Here is a 20,633-nt window from a genome sequence, read left to right as displayed (position 1 = left end):
CTTGTTTGACAGCTCTTTTAAGGCTGCTCTGGCACTACAAGAGCAGAATGGAATAGCAGAATGGAAAAGATCATACGGCCCACGAAGTCTCAAGCATTTATGATCTGGCCCTTTATGAGAAAAATTTGCTAACCTCTAACAGAAAAAATTTATATCAGATTCCAGCAAAGAAAATAACCTGAGTTACCTCTTTAAAAATGTGCACATTCTACTGAACAATTTTTAGGATCCTTTTCTTAACAATCTTAACAAAGAGGGCAAGTATTGACATCCCTCATGAATGTCACGTGGCAAAGTCAAATGAGCACGAGGCTCACTCTTGAACTGCGGGTAATAACATCTACAGTAATCAACTCTCAGGATTGCTCTGAGCATTAAATGGGATCATTTATTTTAAAAGAAAAAGAAGGTGACTCATTATTTCAAGCATCCTGTAAGTGTCTGTTATTACTAACGTTAACATAATTATACTAATAATACGCATTAGCAGGCCACATTTTGGTGAGGGAAGTTCTTAAATACAGTGGGAGTCCCATTTCTTACAAGTGGGAAGAACAAGAAACACAAGATCACTGTTGGAGTCTCACTGGTTGGGCAAAAAATATCCCAGAACTCAGTTATTACCGTAAACACATTAAATTTAAAACAGAAATGTATAGCTTTTTTCTCAAAAAACCTAAAAATGGGTATAATAATCAGAGCACTCAGAAGAGACAGGCAGGCTTAACTGTCCTGTCATTCCAAGTAAGAATTTTCCATTGCTGACACTAGGATTATCTTGGCAAGAGCTGCTGCATTCCACCTTAGCAGGTACAGTGAATAAAGTATCCAGCATTTAAGTAGAAAAAGTATAAGCTTCAAATCTCATAAAATAATACCTCTGGTGCCTGGAAAACTGAATCATATCTACTTTTCACAAGCACCACACATAAACTTATTGGAAGCAGCGGTTCAAGGCAAAGAAAGCATGTCTGGATCAAGCAGCTTTTTGTACTGATTCCATCACCTTTCCTTTCTCCCAATAAAAGAACAGTTGAGGCTTCCAGAAAACTGCCAAAGTAATCTGTTTTTAGGTGGCTATATAGTTTTATCCTAAGTGAATAGCACTCTGGCCTGAAATATTCTTCTCATCTTCCTGTCTGCTAATGATTCAACCCATGGAGAAGATTTTATTGTTTTTGACTTGGCTTCTTCTCAGAATGTGAAGCATTAATATATAGAAAATTTCATAGAAAAGATGATCAATTACACAAACACTAAATAAGACTTGGCAAAAGCATTATAATATGAAAAATCATAGTTGTGCCTGTACCTGGAATTCTATTAATATTTAATTATTAAGGAGGCATTGGAAGGGTATAACTTGACTTTTTTTCAGGTAGGCTATAGGATACAAACTGCTGTACAAACACAACACGTAACACCAACACACACACAACTAGAAAGCTTTTGGACTGAAAGAACAAAATCTTTCTAATTATTTCTGCCAACAAATTCGGGATAACTGTCTGCCTATTCGGCCTTCAAAAGCAAAGCAAAAAAAAATCCTTCTTAATGTCACCTATCTTGCTATTATTCACCCAACCTCACAAGATATATTGAAAATTATACTTCCCCTCTCTTATTAAATCAAGCACCAATTCTTCGTGCTTCTATCTCTTAAATACATCTTGATTCTAGCCATTTCTGTGTATTTACTGTAAAACTACCCTAATCCTGGCCATCACCATTGTTTCTTGGACTATCGTAATAGCCTCTGAATGAAATCAAAAGCATCAGGCAAACTCTCTGAGCACTTTAATCCATTCTCCGTGCTGCATCCAGAATGATGTGTAAAATGCAAAGCCAGTCACATCAATTTCTACTGGGCATTGCTGCTTTAGAGAGTTCAAACCCTGACCAAGACCTGCGTGTTCCTCACCTTAACTCTCTCTAATGTGTAGTCCGTTCTCTCTGTTTCAGATTCACTGGCTCTTTCCAGTTCTGATCATTCTACGTGCTGCTCTTTGCAAATTGAAACGCTTTTCTCCTTATTTCTCTGATAGCCGTACCCTGCACAGTCTTCCAAATTTCAGCTTTCTCCCTTACACTAAAGAAGACCGATCCTGATCTTTTATTCCAGGCTCAGATGCACTTTTCTCAAATAGACCTAATTAAAGTTTTTACCTTAGGGTGGTGAATAGAAGGGACAGACAGTGACCGGGGTCCTGTGAACTCCCAACCACTAGATACTCCCCAGGCTAACTCTGGTCATCCAGCTAAGCTCATATTATAAAGAATCTTCATTTACAAAAACAAAAATAGCTAAATAAGATTATTTCCTTACTTAATGATCAAGATAAAATAGCATATACAGAAAATCAGCATATACAGAAATGCCTCATTCTTCTAAAAATGTAGTTGAAGAAAGGATTACATTATTAAATAAGCTACAAGTATGTCAAAATACCTGACACACAGATGTTCAATAAATGTTATATGAATTTATAGTAAGCAATTAGTTAGATAATGAAGACACTAGGATAGTTCCCTGAAAAGTGCTAACTAGACACCACCTAAAGTTAAGTTTTAAACGAACTTGTAAGCAGCAGCACTGGTGTGAATTTTATTAAGAAATCATTTCAGAAGATTGGGCCTGGGCTAGACAGGGCAGGATAGATTTCATGGGGGCAGGGGAAGGGAAATCAGTCTTGCAACTATTGTTAAAGAGAAAAAAAGAGAAATAAATGCAAAAAGTGAAGAGCTAGACTTAACCCAATAGAAACCAGACTATGAAAAGAGGAAGATAAGTAAGAATGGGACAAGTATAAGAGAAACCACCATTTAAAAAAACCCATGATAATGATTAAAGTATAGAAAGGTATCAAAAAATCACTCAAAAAAGGAACAGCATAACACCTGATATATATTTTGTGTCACTCTAATAATCTGAATTGCTCTACTATATCCATATGTAAAAGACATCCATAGTGGATTGTACAAAAAAGAGGTCACAAAATATTGTAGCATAGAGAACGTTTTTAGAAAGGTAAGTTTCTTAGATGCAGTCAAGGGCATCCCACTCTTTTACAGATAAAGATTCTGACCTAAAGTTCAGAGCTGTGAAATAACTTGGTGAGGTTGGTAGACACTTGTTATTTGCACATCAAGTACTTGTACCTTGAACCCCACTCCAGGTTCACATCCTTACCATGCCAAAGATCTCCTAAAACGTAAAAATAAGTCAGTTCTTTCTATTCAACACCTCCTTTACAATGATATATTTTTCTCCATGAAGTAAAATTTGTTTAGATATTATAAACAAAGCATTGGCATGTTTATATTAACATATGTATTAGCTAATTTATTATTACACAAGTATAACACAATTTTAAAACAATAAATGGTATTGAAAATATATTTGGTTCCATCTTTGTCAAGAAATAGCATAACATAATCAAGCTAAAGGCAACTTCCATTGTTTAAATAGAATCCAGTGCACACACACACACAAATCTCCTAAGAGAAATCCTCAGGCATAGCGTACTTTTTTAAACACGGATGATCAAACCAATTGCTTATTCCCTTTCCTAGGGCTAAAATTAACGCAACAAAGGGTGCTCATTTCACTGATTTTTGCCTCCTGCACATTTCCTGTTAAATTTTATAAACTGATTTACTAGGACATCACAGGCAAATAAATTCACAAACAACTTTGCTCATCTGACAAAGTTCTAGTAAACTACATAAAATTGGAAATTAGATAATGATTCCAACCCCTGTATTAGTCAAGAAAAAAATTATTCAGTAAACTGAGGAAAAGTCCTCTGGAATTCATTCCATTTCTATATCCATTAGAACATCATTCTATCTGGAAATAGCCTTTATCCATTAAAAGAAAGACTCCTAGGAAAGTATGTCCTCTAAGAATCATTTCTCTACACATCATCAGTTACATGTCCATCACAATTAATCTTAGGGACTTTCTATATCCCACAACACAAACTTTCCAGTAACCATTTAGCCGTAAGAAAAGATCTGCTAAAACTTAAAAAAAAAAAAACAAAACAAAGAAAACAGTCAATTCTTTCTATTTAACACCTCCTACAAGAATGACTTCATCATTCCTCATCTTTAGGTATGAATCCCTTAAAGACTAAATTTGCAAAATGGTCCCAAAGGTATTTTAAACTAGTATTTAGATTTTATTATTGATTTAGGCAGGAAATACCTGAGATTTATGATATTTGAAGAAAACAAATGAAAACATTTAAAGAATTTGTGGAAGTGATTGCATTTCTGCCACTCAAACTGTGTACAAACATGAAAGAGAAAACTTTAATATATCTTAAGTAATGACATCATGAACATTTAACATAAAATAAAGTTGTAATTTTCAGGAAAAATCAATGTATCCACAAGGCCACAGTAGCAACATGGCTGAAACTGGAGTAGAAGGAATTGGACATACTCCCCAGGTCATTCACTGTCTGTTAAACACACACACATGCATGTACACACACACACACACAAAGATATTCATCAGAAATAAATATAAAAAAACTAGGAACCTGAAACATATAGAGCTGACCCTTGAACAACTTGGTTTTAGGCATGCCAAACCTTTGTGCAGTTGAAAATTCACACATAACTTAGAGTCAGCCCTCTGAATATGCAATTCCTCCTTCATCCCACAGTCCCTCAACATCTATGGATTTAACCAACTAGTAGTAGTTTTTTTTTTAAAAAGTCTGCCTGTAAGTGGGCCCGCACAACTCAAACTAGTATTGTTCAAGGGTAAATCATACATTGTGAAGAGCAGACCCAATATGGAGGCAGTAAGAATTACAACAGGAAGCTCTCTTTTTGTTGTTGTTTAGTAAGAAATGTTGCCTTAAAAACACATTTTCTTAGTCTAGCAATAATAGGGTTAACAGAATAAAATGCACAGAGCAAGAAGTCAAGTAAAAGGTGAAAAATATACATGTCTGAGCTCTGGTAAGAAATTTAACAAGATCACAGATTTTTATAACTTAAATTCAATAAAGGCTCAGTACTCTGAAGCTAAAGAAACCATTAGCACTTAAAAGAAGGAATCAATATGTTTTTCCAATTGTCATTTGTTCTTTATTAGGAAGAAAAATTAAACACATATATATGTGTATATGTATATTTTTAATCTTTTTCCATATTATTTAACACACTCATGAGAGCATAAAAGTAACAAGTGTATATGGTAAACTGCACTTTGGATTGATTCTGGCTCGGCCACTGGTGAGCTGTGGAACCTTCTGGAAGCAATTTACATCTCTGTGACAGTTTCCCCAGATGTGAAGTATCAAGTGTCAATGGGTGGTGGGCTTCTATTTTTTTATTTGCTGACATGTTCAAATATTAAACATTCTGAAGTATTTTAAAGATCATGTATTCTGATCTGCTATGTCAATAAACTACTTCCTGGTAACTAGAACTAAATTAGGCACTTCTGAAGGTTTATTTATGTTTTTCAAAGCATTAAAATTCCATATGGGAATTTACATTTTTTGCTAAAGTAAATTCATGAAAAGATTCCTATCTCTCATACGGCACCAATAAAATTAGTCTACACTGTCAGAAGAAAGTCGAGCTCTAGAGTAATTTTCCAGACAATTACTGTGAAATTATTGTACCATGGAAAGTGATAAACTATTTTTATCAAGTCAAATTAAAGAGTATGCTTCATTTCTCAATTTTTAACTTCTACTTAGATTCATGGCCAATTTCTTTCTGCTTTTCAAAGTTAAACATTTCTTTGGTACCTATTATATGAATCAGCTATACTCATTGAGTAAATAAGAATATAACGTCTATTATCTCATCGGACAGTAGTACTAAAGGATATCTTTTGGAAATCTTGCAAGATCCCCCAAAATTAGAATCTCTATCTTATTTTCTGGATCTAGAAAGTATTTTTGTTTTTTTATTTTTTACAGTTTTAGAATTGGTTTTTGCCTAATCTTGGATGGAAAACAGCTACAGTTAGTTTTGTCTCCTGAAACATTCTTCTCTATTGCTGGGGGGAAAACACCTCTCTGATGGTTAGTTTCTAAGCAAAAAACTCAGCCTACAATTCAGACTCTTCGCACTTTTGTGTCTTGTATAATATAAGTAAAAGCCTATTTTTTTTGTATCGGAAATTTTATGAATTTACCTTTTACTATTTTAATACATTTAAAATACTACTTTTTCTAAGTATCTGTTCATCATTACTTAAGTTGTAAACAAAAACACCTAATAGGAGTAGAAAACAGAAATGGACATGTCCAATGTTGATAGCTACTGCAGCAAGTGATTCCAAGAAGAGCTTTCAGATGATCTTCTTGACAGCTGCAATCAGAAAAAGGTGCTAGCAGTACTACATACCCCCTGGTAATCTCAACAAAGAGAGGGTAACAAAAGCTTCAGTCAGCTCAGGATAAAAACATGGGTCCTTGATAACTTATAAAATAGCCTGAACAGCATCAGAAATCACATCTGAGAAGGACTCAAACATAATCCCTACACAACTTTACAAAAGAGAGCATCAGTTTTTAATGTTTATAAAAGGGTTTTTTTTTTTTTTCTTAAAAGACACAGAAAGGGATCTAAATTCTTTTTAATTCCCTCAGGACAACCAGTTTGATTTTAAAAAGACTGTTCTGTTCTTTTTTTCCCAAATAGAGAGTAGTCTAGCACAAGGTGTGCCTGCTATCCAAGGATGTGTTCCCAAAGGCTCACAGTTAAAAGACTGCATAGGGTAACAAACATCATCCTAACACACACAGATTCATTGAGAAACAGAGTACTTTAAAAGTGACCCCACCAACTATCTCTGCCCACTTTAACGTTAACACCTCTTTTACCATCAGTCAGTGTCTAAATGACTGTAGAAATATGGAAGATTCTGCTAATTCAATATAATTACAGTTAAGTTATAGCTACCAAAATATAAAATATTTTTAGCTGATCAAATTAACATTGGTAAAATCCTTAAATCATACTTCACATCATCGATGAATAAAAATCTGGGCAAATTAAACTATTTAAAATATATAAACAGAGAATAAGTATGATGACCAAATAGTTGATCCAAAAGGATATTTTGAACAAAGCATTAATAAAGAATTTTTTTTACAAAATAAAAAAATCTAAAAATATTTTTGCAAAGTGGCCCCTTGAAATGAGGCATGTCACAGCTTAATATCATATAAACGTCTACAAGATTATTCAAAAAAGTTTATTTTTGCAAACATAACCTATGTTTTAAATAGAAGATAAAATAAAACTATTTTAATAAATATTTTTGTTCTTTTAAGATAAAGCCCCAATTATTTTTCTTATGCTTCATGGTAAAATTTTGTTCCTTTCTTTACATGCATGCTAAAGCTGTAGCCTCTTAATCTATGCCAATTTATCTTAGGTAACAAAAACCTTCTACATTAAATATTTCCTAACTCATTTCACTTTGGAAAGTGCTTAACAAAAGCCTTATTTTAAAAAAAAAAAATTCCCTATGGTAGGGTCCTTTTGTCTTGATTTAATCTTCCACAAAGTAATTCAGATAGAAGCAAAGTAGATGCACCACAGCCTCTAAGCTGTCTGGTACATATAATAATGTCTTTTAAATTACATACATATGTATATATGTCTGCAAATGTATTCACAGTTACATACCCCACACTGTATGCATATATGTGCATATATTTTTCCCACTTACTAATGTGAAAATTGTGTCCCCAGATAACTAGACTCAAATTTAAGTCTTTTATTTTACAATTATCATAATATTTTCCAGACAACTATTTATTTGGGGAATATTTGAATGGTTCTGTCAAATTTTAAGTCACAGGGAAACTGAAATGGCCTTTTGGCCGTTTGAGAGTAAACCAGCATCGGAAGGAAAAAAGATGAAGCCTTCACACAACCATTTACAGGACAATTGAAAAATCCAAGGAAAATTTACTTGACTCTCAATCCAAGAAGGCAGCATTCTTTACTCTACCTTTTCAGTGATTGGTGGTTCCATCCCAAGGATACAGATTCTGGGGATGTTCTAGTAAAATTTCCCACTAAGCTCAATAATAACCTTACTATCACTATACTGAGTCTACCTATGCAATAGGAAAAGAATGGGTAAACACGTATCTATGGAGTGACAACTCTCCAATTTAAAGTAAATATTTTATAGTTTTTACAGTATACTGACATAGTATGAAGACTTATGATAATACTATCCTTCAACCAGTTCTAGTAGACATTTCCTTCCTAAGTAGAGTATTATCTATCTTTTCCCTTTATTTGATACAGAGTACTAAGTAGCCAAAAAATAAAACAAAAACAAACAAACAAAAAACCCTGGAATTTACTGGGATACATGAAATGCAATTCAACACAAGTCAAGAGAAAATTAAAGTCAATTATCTATGGAAGCAATACAAAGGACTGCGGGTGAGATACAATACTACCAATAAAATACAAGAAGTAGGTGTTTAAAAATTCTTTGTGTGTGTGTGTGTGTGTGTGTGTGTGTGTGTGTATTTGATGAAGAGAGGCAGAGGAAAGAGGTAGAAGGAAAATTCAAAGCTGACACACATCACCCCTGGGTGCCTGCCACAACTGAATTCCACTGAGAGAAGTCTATTACTGGAGAATGTGCTTGTGACAGATCTGATACGCTAGGTGTGAGAAGATAGTCACGTAGTCAAATGGAAGTACCTAATACAATGCTGAACAATTCGTGACTGGAGCCCAGGAATCAGATTAGAGCAGCAGACGTGAAATTTGAGTCGTCTCACCCAAATTGGAAAGGAGAGGAGCTAGATTTTTAAATGATACTAACATCGCAAAGCTGCCCAGGGCCCTGCACTGTAATGTCAACTACACTTTACATTCAGTGGTTTTAATCCTTGGTGGGATTACTAGCCTCATTTCTAAAAGGAGGAAAGCAAAACTCAGAAAAGTTCAATAATCTGACCAAGGAATGAAGACATTTTGAGTTCAAAGCTCTTGCTCTCATCACAGTAATGTACTGCCTCTTCAGAATAATATCTAGGAACACATCCAGTTAATATGGAGAGAGGAACAGAGGTCAAATCAAACTCTGAATTTAACTCCATCCTATAGAGCCTTAGAGCCCTCCAGCTTTTGAGGGCATTTCACGATGTTCCTTAAAAAAAAAAAAAACTCAATGAAAACATCTATATTTCTATTAAAATCTGTCACATGAGGAATTTGGGTTTCCAAGATCAGCAACACCCATGGAACTTATCTTCGGGGCATAAAACCAAATACAATAGGCCAGTGAGGTAACCAAACCTCCTTCAATTGCTAATTTGTTTCTACTTGCATGGCTCAGTCTAGAGTACTTAGTTTTAGTGCAAATTATCTTTATTCTGTATTAATAATCTTATCTAACAAGAATTAAATTCCCACACTGTGGGACTGACCTTTAGGAATGGCAATTGCTAAGCCACTGTTTTGAGAAGTTCATGTTTGAAACCCCTTCCCACAGCAAAATGCGGCAGACTACAGATTCTTCTCTTCAGCTGGTTTGTAAGGCCTGGCCTCTGGAATTCCCCTCTGCGACACAGGCTAGTATGCCAATCAAGTACATTCTGTACTGAACATACACTTCTAGTATTTCACAGAAAAGATTTCTCCCAAATTTTCATGGGGCATTTTTCTAGGACTTCTCTTTCATGTGTTGCTCTACTTTTGCTGTTCATGAAACATAGAAGATGAAACAATCAAATAGTATTTTCTTCCATCTGATTTCCTCCCCCTTATTCTTTTAACTTTGGGATCTCTTCTCTAATGGCATTTTGGTAACATATGAAAATCACATTATCTAAACAATTAGTCAACTCAGCAATACACTCTGCAATTCTAATGAAGGAAAATAAATGCAATGGTTCACTAGGTTGAATTAAATTATTTTTCAAACCTGTCAATTCAACCAGATAGCTGCAGTAATAGGGCACACAGTCAGAGAAGTCAGAGCAAGAAAGGTCAAGAATCCACAAAGGAGAGCTTCTTCTTTTGAGTTTGGATGAATTTTCCCAGTTGGATGAAATTTTGTAAAATAGAAAAGTTAAATTTCAAGGAACAAAGCTTAAGTTTTAAAAGTCTGCATTAATTCACTTACCGAAATAACAACAACAGGATATAAAATGGAAAGATTACTCTCATCAAGCACATTCAGTAATTTCTGGGTTTTTTCAAAATCAGAGGTCATAACCTGCAAGACCAGAAAAGGGAAAAGAAATTCTTAAATGACTTAACCATTAATTCATGGAGAAAAGTGGAGAACTTTTACATAAACATTCAAAATATTTCTCAAACTTAATTTTGAATTTTCAAAGAACTTTAAAGGATACCCACAAGATTAAAATTTAAACTATTTGTTAATCCAAACCTGTGTCATCCTATCTGCTTTATACTGAAAATTGAAATTACTATCTGAAGAAATACCATCCTCTTCTTATTATGGGAATTAGCTTGTTAGAAAATGTTGTTTCCCTACTTCAAAAAATAAAAAATAACATTTTCAAATACATAGTAAGTAACACAACCCACCTACCAAAATCTTAAATTCAAGTATTTAATAATCAAGAAGACTAAGTTCTCTCCCACATTACATTTATACAAATCCTCAACTGCTTTCAATCGTTTGTATTTACTACTTACATTCACACAAACAAAATTGTAGCACTGCTCTAAGATGACTTGCTGAAGATCTCTGCCAGACATGACTTTCACATGCTAGGAGAAAAAAATTAGAGGAAAGGGTTTACAAACTAGACAGAAAGACCAACGTGAACATCAACAACTTTATGAGCACAGAATTTCTACAGGCACATAAAGCCAAGGACCATATATAAAGAGAAAATAATTCAGAATAAAGTTTTTAAGGAAGTCTTTTAAGAAAAAGACATTTGAACTATGAACCCTAAATATTATTATAGCAAACAAGGATATAGGATATAGTTTTAGATAAGAAAAAAAATGTAGAAAGGCTCAAGATATATCCAGGAACAGGCAAGTAGCCTGGTATTTCTTATACAAAGAACATGTTATATAGAATATTAGAATAAAATTTAAATGTTGGCTAGACAAGAATTGTTAGAGAGTTCTGGGAACATGTTAAATACTACAGGTACAAAGGATAGATGTAACTGAACATAGACTGACTAGAGACAGGGAGAGCAATGAGAGATTCTCATAATAGGACTTCTCCTGAGGGTCCAAATCAAGATAGCCAAGTAGGTACATCCTGAGCTCATCCCTCCTATGAAAAACCAAAAATGTGACTATATATAAAACTATCTCTAAGAACAACTTAAAAATTAGCAGAACAGATTTTCTACAACTAAAGATATAAAGAAAAGGCCAGATTGAGACAGGTAGGAGGGACAGAGATGCAGTCTAGTCAGAACCCACACCCTGAATGCAGCAATCCGCCAGCAGGAAGGCTATCACAACCATGAAGGTCCCCCTGAGGGGCCAGGAGTCTGAGCCCCACAATGGACTCTTCAGCCTGGGGGACCTGCCCTGGGAAGAGGAGCCCCAGCACGTCTGGCTTTGAAAACCAGTAGGGCATTCATCTGGGAGAGCTGGAGGGCTGTGGACAACCAGGACTCCGCTCTTGAGGAGCTCCTGCACAAACTGACTCCCTCTGAGCTCAAGCACAGAGGTGATAGCTTGGAAAGTGCCTGGACAATACAAAAAGGAGATTCACTAATTTGGGAGCATGTGCTGGATGAGCAGAAATCTGACAGAACTTTCTCAGGGACAGAAGCATTGGCAGAGTTTTTGTTTGTTTGTTTGTTTTGCTTTTTGTTTTTTAAACTCTCTTTCCACCTACCTGGCACCTGACGCCATTTCTGTCAATCTCTATCAACCTACTAACATCATGTGCCCCATCCCGGCATTCCCCTGAGAAACAGCCCAACACAGCCAATCCATCCAACCCAGCTGGCCCCTCCAAAGTAGCTCCTGTCCCACCCCACCCAACAGGTGGTCTCCACCTGCACCCCTCCAAAATGGCTCCTGCTCTGGGGGGCCAGCCCTGCAAACCAGCACACCCACAAAAGCTGCAGCCAGAGCTGGCAGCCAGTCTTGCTGGAAGCCAGCCCCATATATCAGCACATCTAAAGCAGTTTTGGCCAGACCTCTCAGCCAGCCAGGCCAAGAACACCACACTCTTTCAGCCTGCCTGCAGCAATCACAGCCCAACTACAACAGGAGGGCACATGCACCCCACAGAGGGGCTACTCCCAGAGCATCTGGCTCTGGTGACCAAAGGAGCATCTTCCACACAAAAGAACAAGTCAGACCTCAGAAAAAGAACTAAATGAAATAAAGATAAGCAGTTTACCAGACAAAAAGTTCAAAGTAATAGTCATAAATACGCTCATTGAAAATACAGAAGAATGGATGAACTCAGTGAGAACTTGAAAATATAAAGAATCAATCAGAGATAATAAATTCAGTAACTGAAATGAAAAATGCACTAGAGGAAATAAACAGCAGATTAGAAGATTCAGAATAGCAGATCAACAAACTGGATGACAGGGTATTGGAAATGACTTAGTCAAAACAACAAAAAGAAAAAAAAAATAATGAGGATAGTTTAAAGGAGGTCTGGAACAACATCAAACAAAGTAAAATCCATATTACACGGGTCCCACAAGGAGAAGACAGGAAGAAAGCTCTAGAAAATCTATTTGAAGAAATAATAGCTGAAAACTTCCCAAACTTTGGGAAGAAAACAGACATTCAAGTCCAAGAGGCAAATAAAGTCCCAAACAAGATGAACCCAAAGAGACCCACACCAAAACACATTAAAATTAAAATGTCAAAATTTAAATAAAGAGAGAATCTTCATAGCAGCAAAAGAAAAATAACTGGTTTCTTATAAGGAACCCCCATAACACCATCCGCTGTCTTTTAGCATAAACTTTACAGGTCAGAAGTGACAAGCACGATACATTCAAAGTACAGAAAGGAAAAACGTTACAACCAAAAATATTTTATCTGGCAAGATTATCACTCAGAATTGAAGGACAGAATAGTGTTTCCAAGAAGCAAAAGCTAAAGAAATTCATCACCACTAAACTGGCCTTACAAGAGATGTTAAAAGGACTTTTTTTAGACAGAAAAGGCTATAAGTAGAAACAAGAAATTTATGAAGGAAAGACTGTCACTAGTAAAGGCAAACATATAGTAAAGGCAGTAGATCAACCACCTATATAGCTAGTATGAAGGTTAAGAACCAAAGTCGTAGAACCATCTGTATCTAGTAATTATTTAAGTGATACAAAAATAAAAATTTGTAACATCAAAAACATAAAATGTAATATGCAGTAAAATGTAGTGCTTTTTAGAATGTGCTCAAACTTCAGCCACCATCAACTTAAAATAGACTGCTGTATACTGCCTGGCAACACTTAGCCCTCCCTGCATTTCCCCCTGGGATTTGCCATTCAGAAAATCAGTGCCGCGCTGCCATTCTCCTTACTGCTACTGCTGTAACAAACTGTCTTTTCTCCGACCCTAGAGCTTCAGGTCTTTTGCCAGTGTTTATGATACTGGTGTGCATGTTCGCACACAAGTTGGGTATGATCTTCAGATCTTGTCAAGTTTCTGACTTAACAGATATGAAGTAAGGCGACCGCATCACCAGAGCTTAACTTCAACAAATGTAAGCCAATTCTGAATTCAAAGAAAGTGACTTTTAAAATTTTCTTAACGCACATACATAAGGTGTAGGATGAGGACAGAAGGGATACTGTGATTTAGCTTTTTAAGTATTAAATTGATAAAAATTCTTGAGTATAGGGTATGGAATCTTTAAAGACAGAAACATTCATGTTTTTAGTCACTAGCAAGTACTTGACAAGTCAGTTTTTTAAAATTTACCACAGTTTTATTTAAAGGTCTTGCTAAAGGGAAAAAGAGGCATCTATTCTTAAAATCAACTATGTGAAAGTTTTCTTAAAACGGCAAAGAAAATTCATCCCAAAATACTGCTACCTGGAAATAATCACCCTGAACATTGGATAAGTATAATTTTAACAATTCTCTACTAATAATATATTCAGTAAGCTGATAGGACAAAAGGATGAAGGAACAAAAGTATTAATACATTAAAATGGGTTCATGTGCATTATCATATTTAAATTATTTAATGTTAGCAAAAAATCTGAATATAGTAAAAACTAAAGGTGCTGCTAAACTTCAAGTAATTCTTCACTCACAGAAAGCTTTTTCTACACATTAAGATATCATGAACAAGATTAAGTCACTGGACTTTCAATGGCAACACATTCGATTTCTAAGAAAGAAACAGCACATTTTAATTCTAGCCTCACGCTAGTTCTAGTCAATCATGTTACCCTGAGAAGGTTCATTACAATCGTATAGCCCATTCTAGCCATAATTCACACAATTTAGACACAGTATATCTACATATAAGAGAACTGTTTTAAACAAAATCTCTCCATTTCTAAATTCATTTTAATTCACTTCTCTATTTGATGAACTATAGCAACAAGCAGTTTTTTTTGGTTTTTCAAACAAAAGCATCACCATTTTTACGTTCCTTTAGTTTTTGCTTTTATATTGGAAGAACGGCTTGCCTGAGAATGAAAGTTTGGTCTACACTTTGTCCCTCCAGATTCGCAGTCACGGTACCACTATCTTCAACACGGTTTCCGAGCTCTGTCCTGACCCTTCTTAGTCCGTGTGGCCTTTACCCACTCTCCATTCACCACTTAACTGGTAAATTTCAGTATCAAGTAGTTCTAACCAGGAAGTACTGATAGAAGTTACAGCTCAAGTTTTTTCCCATTGTCTTTCTAACTAAATGACAATTTGGCTGGTGGTAAAATTCTTAGATTTCACTTCCATTCTCTCCAGAGTTTACAGACAATGCTTCGCTGTATGTATTCAGATGATGAGTGCTGACGAGATGCAAGAGGTCATGCAGAATATCCTCCTTTCTGTAAGTTTTTGTTTTTCCCTGCTAGGTGCCTACCTGAAGAATTCTTCATGAGGAAATTCAAAATCTTAATCAGAATCAGAACATATTTGTCAATTATTATTCCTCAGTTTTCCCTGTACATATGCCCTTTAGGTCTGATGGAATCAGTCTGTCACTTCAAGGAAATTTTCTTCACATTCCCAGAATAATTTCTTGGTTTGTCTACTTGATATATAAACATTATCCATATGTTGGATGCCTTTACTATCATTTACATCTATTCTTTTAGTTACCGTTTAATTTTTACTTGGAATACACTGTGATTATCTCAAGTTTCCCTCTATGATAATAGCCAGACCCTTGCTATATCTGTTTCTAATGTACTAATTATTTCTATAACAATGTTGCTCTAATTTTGTTTCCGTAGTTATCCACTCTATTAATTTCTTGCAATTCTGTCTTTTGAATTTTTAACCTTCTTGAATTCAGATTTTTACTGTTATTCTTCAGAACCAAAAGCTATGAGAATATTTTGGAGGATAGGGAGAGACTTTAGGTTTCTTCCAGGTTTTAAAAATCAGATTTATGTGTGTTGTGATAATTTCTAGTATGAACTGTCTAGTTTACTCATTGTTTTTTGTTTGTTTGTTTGTTTTTTAAACAAGCTACAGAGTTAAAACATGGTAGGCACTGATAGTTTTCCCTGCCTCTGCTGAGGGTAGTACAGAGGACAGAGGAAGTATCTGACTTTTTCCCAGCCTTCATTTTGTTTTTTACCCCCTTAAAACACACACACAAAACCAAATTGCATTTTTTTTTCCATCATGAAATTGAGACTCTTAATAATTGTTTCCAGTTAAGTACAATTATTTTATGGTCATATTGCTTTCCTCCCAAACAGAACAAACAATATTTTCCATACTTGAGTAAAGAAAGTTAGACTTTACCTAAATACAGCAAAGGAGACGTTGACACCTTTAATAAACAAAGACCGCCTTAGATGAAGCTATTAGGCTGTTTATGAACAAGTTCTATGGCACCATCATCTGCTGTCATCCCTAACGCTTCCACGTTCAAACACAACAAATGGAACAATCTGCTGGCTAGAACTCCTTGTTCTGTAAATATTTTGGTTCAAAGAACATTTAAACAAAATTCAAAACAACCTTCCAATGTGTTTAGAAAAATTTTTTAAAGTATACCAAAAAAACAAAAAAAAACAAAAACAAAAACTCCACCATGAAATACGTTCCTTATGTCATAAAAAATTAGAAAATATTTACTACTAATTAAATGCAAACATTGCATATTCAAAATACTATCTGAAGTAGGGATGTTAGGAAGGGAGCTGGTTTACCAAAAAATGTTTCCCATTTTAAAAAGAGTTAAGGCTTCACTAAGGCTGAAAGGCTCTGGTCCAAGTCCCATGGGTCAGAGGTTCAAAAATGTGTTTCTGAAATGCCAACCCTCATTTTACAGAACATGTTGGCTGGACCATCTCTGAATCTGAATCCATCAATTTCTCACCTCCCTTGCATTCAAACAAGGGCACTAATGTGGATGTAAATAAGGCAATCAGGGAGGAATGCACCTTTCACTCTGTAGACAATACATTAACAGCTAAAAGTCTTGTTGTCAGGGGCTGGCGGAAATGGGGAGATGTTGGTCCAGGGGTACAAAGTTTCAGTTATGCACAATGAGTAAGTTTTGGGGATCTAATGTGCAGCGTGGTGGCTATAACTAACAGTGTTGTATTGGATAGTTGAAATTTACCAAGGAGGGAAAATCTTAAGTGATCTCACCACAAAAAAAAAAAAGAAAAAGAAAACAGTAATTATGTGAGGTGATGGATCTATTAACTTGACTGTGATGATCATCTCAAAGTATTTATCAAAACATCAAGTTGTATACATCCAATATACACAATTTTTATCTGTCAATTATACCTCAGTAAAGCTGGGCGGGGGTAGTATTTCTCAGCTGCAAATCCAGAGTTTTGCAGAGAATCTTATGTAGCTATGACTGCTGTCAACAGAAGGCTAAGTCTGGGCCATCAGTTCATCAGTCAGTGGAGTCAATCTCAATCAGTGGAGTCACTGTCTTTATCAGTGGAGTCACCGCTGGCTGTGGGTGCTCAGGCAGAGAAGAGCCTCTCTGTCTTCATTTTCAGTGACCTCCACCTGAGATACTCCTTTAAGAAGTATTCACTCTTCAAATTCTCAGTTGCCAATTAGCATTTACTTCATGATTATGTTTAGACGTCTGTGGAGGTTGAGCATTTACTCTATTATTATTTTCTGTCTTTTTAGAATCAGCTCTAAAGCTCTTTTCTATAGTTAAAAGCATGGTCTCTGCAGCCAAGATCCCTGGGGGTTTAAATCTGGCTCTGCAACAAGTTTGCTATGTGGCTTTGGAATTACTTAAGCCCCACTCGCCAGTATAAGGAATACTTCAGGAGGAAGAGAGTAGTTAAATTGATATGTGAGAGTTAAGGATGAGCTTTTTCAGGGCTTCTTCCCTATAGGCTGGTCTCCTGGAAAGCTTCAGAGACAAAAAGCTGCAGCTTTAAGACAATGAACACGTGCAGAGTTCTGGAGTGGTTAATCAATCAGGTTACCATTCTGCCATGCTGTGTTGACTATGGACCTCTGACCAAGAACACTGAGCTGGTGGATCATACCAGTGGCCCTCTACTTTCTCAGATGCCACCATAAGACTTGAACCCTAGCCTGTCAGACATAACCAAAGTCTTGATAGTGTCTCAATCCTAAATACTGGGCAGGCGGAGGAGCACTACAGCCAAGGTTCTGCCATGCTGCAGTGGTGCTGGATCCCAGTCCTGTATCACACTGGGGAAAGGGCTGGTGCTTCCTTAATTATGCAGCTTATAAAGCCACAGTGCACAAGCTGGAGTCTAACATTCAGCCCTGAAGATCCATTTGCAAGGCTGCATAATGTAGTGAACACTGCCTCTGTTCCTGAGACCATGAACTCCCCCCCCATATATTATTGTTCTATGAAGTTTAAAATCCACTGTGATGCCATGTCCTTCATCTTTGTTTGCCTGAATGCATGTAAAGCACTAATAAGCATCCTGGCACACAGCGCTGTATCAAATGTTTGCTCTTACTCCACTCACCTCTCAAGTAACTTCATTTTAAATGACCCTTTAACACATCACCATATCTCCATTATCCCTCTGCATTTTACACCTTCCATTTATCGAGGTTCTACTATTTGTCAGAATCTGTGCTGTATACTTTAGGCCATTATCTCACTGAAATCACATAAGATACCTATGCATAGTATCATCATTACCTTTATGTTATGGTCAAAGAAGCTAAGACGCAGAAGTTTAACTAACCTGTCTGATATCATACAGCCAGTAAGCAGTAGTACTCAGCCTGTAGTCTGTTGGACCCTCAACACACTTAACCTGTCGAGTACACCGGGTGTCAATTTACTTCAGGTAACTAGTAACTCATCATGGAAGTCATAGGTCTTTACTCAAAGGACAGTGACACTACAGGTCCCAAAGTCAACTCAAGAAACACCTCATCCAGAAGACATCTCCTGAGTACTAAAAAGCTTAACTGCTGCCACACACAATCCCCTAACTCAGATCATTTTCTGGGTCCTGGAAAGGGAAGAAAGTATCTAAGAAAGGTCCTCCAATTCAGGTTTCCAGATTTTATCCTGGAAGAGTCAAGTGCTTTCTGGAACCACGGCATTCAATATATGCCATGTAGTTGGTGAGGATAACAGAGTGATTATTGTGATACCACTTTCTTAATAGAAGTCCTCCTTTACACATCCTTGTCTCACTGTTACAACTCCCTTTGAAGGCCAATTACTGTTCAGAAGCAAAACTATAAGGACTGTGGAATGGAAAATACAGGCCCTAATCTTAACAAACCTGAGCACTATCACAACGAATTCAAGGCTCAAATTTTATTATACAGATTATACATCCAAAGGTAGACAGTGTCTAAACAAAATGTAAAGCTACCAAGTGCACATCGGCTTAAGCTTATTTTTCCACTGAGTTTTACTTTGGACTGTTATACTATATATAACTAACGGACAATTTTGTAGTAAATGAGAAGTGGCTGGTAATAGCTCACATAAATCATATTTGGCAGGCATATTTTGTAACTATTACCCATTCTGTAAATAATAATAATATGCTAAAAAGGCATGTACAGTAATATGACCTCTTTATATTTCTTAGTAATGCATAAAACACTTGCAAGCTAAGAATTGGCAAGCTGTCGTAAACAAATCTTACCTGTTTTAATTTTTCTAGAAAGTCCGAAAGAGTAGGGTATTCCATCCACTGGATTAAGATGGATTAGAGTTTCATTCATTCAACCAGTAAGTATTCGGTGAGGGCTCTGAGCCAGACACTAGATTATACACTGAGATCACAGCAACGAACTAGACAATTTGTCCTCATGGAGATCATACTGGGAAGACAAAATTAAGTGTAAACCTGTATTTCTCCAGTTTCAACATGCATAAGAATCCCTGGGAATCCTGTTAAAAATACAGACTTTTATTCCATTGGTCCATGGAGTGGAGTCTAAGAATCTTCATTTCCAACAAGCTACCTGATGATGTTGTTCTAACTGGTCCATGGATCACATGCTGAAGCAAGTGGTTATAGATAGTTAATCTAGAAGTCCTCTCTCATTTTCAGTAGATATATTTACTGAGGAATGTGCCTTTGTCGAGCAATCAGAGGTAACTTTAACCTTGACTCTACTGAAGCTGTTGCCTTGCTGTATCATCTAAAACAAATTACCTATTTCTTTCATTAAATCTATCAGTATGGCAATCATAAGTGAGTAAAATTAAAGAATTCATCACTTCAACTGTATTTTCCCTCAAATTTTTCACAAAGTTATAGCATAATCTAATTTATATTTACAAAATTAACTTTGTCTAAATAATAAGACTTTGCCCAGACGTATAGAGAAGTGTAATTAGGGTTTGTTTTCCATATAAATATGTACTAATAAAGTATGTACCAGTTACATTCGAGTCAAAATATCATTTTAAATAACTAATTAGAACCCACATCAAATATTGTTTCTAATCAGTTTTATAAACGATTTAGTCTACTAAAGATTATAAATAGCTTATTCCATTTAGCTATGCATTCATTAGAAGTTACAAATATGATTTTATATATATACACACTTCATCTCATCAACACCTGCTACTTCCTTTCTCTTCCCTCCTTTTGTAAAAGAAAAAAAAATAGCTTTCTTCTGGTTAGGAAATCAATTATAACTTTTTGGGTGTACTAAGCTTCTCAACTGTCCACATGATTGATGTACGCCCAGCAGCTACCTCTTTATCTCCAGAAATACATTTGGCTGATGTCCAGGTAGAGAAGTAGTCCAGAAGCTTGCCTGTTCATCATCCTATCACCATTAACCACAACTATTTATCTGGCTCCCCCATAGGAACAGCACTGTGTGAGGGATTGGTGATAAAAGAGATGGTGAAAGAGATGAGCAGAAGAATAAATAACAATAAAAAGTATGCAGACCACCACCACTGCTGGTAAGTCATTTAGAAAGCCTAAGACCCCGAAAAATGAGAACTTCATGGAAAAAGTCCTAATATTAAACCAAGTATCAAATGA

At 35.9% G+C, this 20,633-nt stretch overlaps 1 protein-coding gene across 16 annotated transcripts in view; it reads right to left on the bottom strand.

Moving 5' to 3' along the window:
• Window positions 1-20,633, bottom strand: part of CRPPA (CDP-L-ribitol pyrophosphorylase A) — a 331,012-nt gene that overhangs the window by 214,944 nt on the left and 95,435 nt on the right. For all 16 annotated transcript variants that reach the window (XM_032483917.1, XM_032483907.1, XM_032483909.1 and 13 more), the window contains 2 exons: window positions 10,684-10,758; window positions 10,142-10,234 (listed from right to left, as the gene is read on the bottom strand). In XM_032483917.1, coding sequence (XP_032339808.1) covers window positions 10,142-10,234; window positions 10,684-10,758 — 168 coding nt within the window. The remainder of the gene's footprint in view (window positions 1-10,141; window positions 10,235-10,683; window positions 10,759-20,633) is intronic.

Source organism: Camelus ferus, chromosome 7 (assembly GCF_009834535.1).
Source record: "Camelus ferus isolate YT-003-E chromosome 7, BCGSAC_Cfer_1.0, whole genome shotgun sequence".
Lineage (NCBI taxonomy): Eukaryota > Metazoa > Chordata > Mammalia > Artiodactyla > Camelidae > Camelus > Camelus ferus.
The sequence above is the reverse complement of the archived record's forward strand: the minus strand, read 5'-3'. Positions and strand labels throughout refer to the sequence as shown.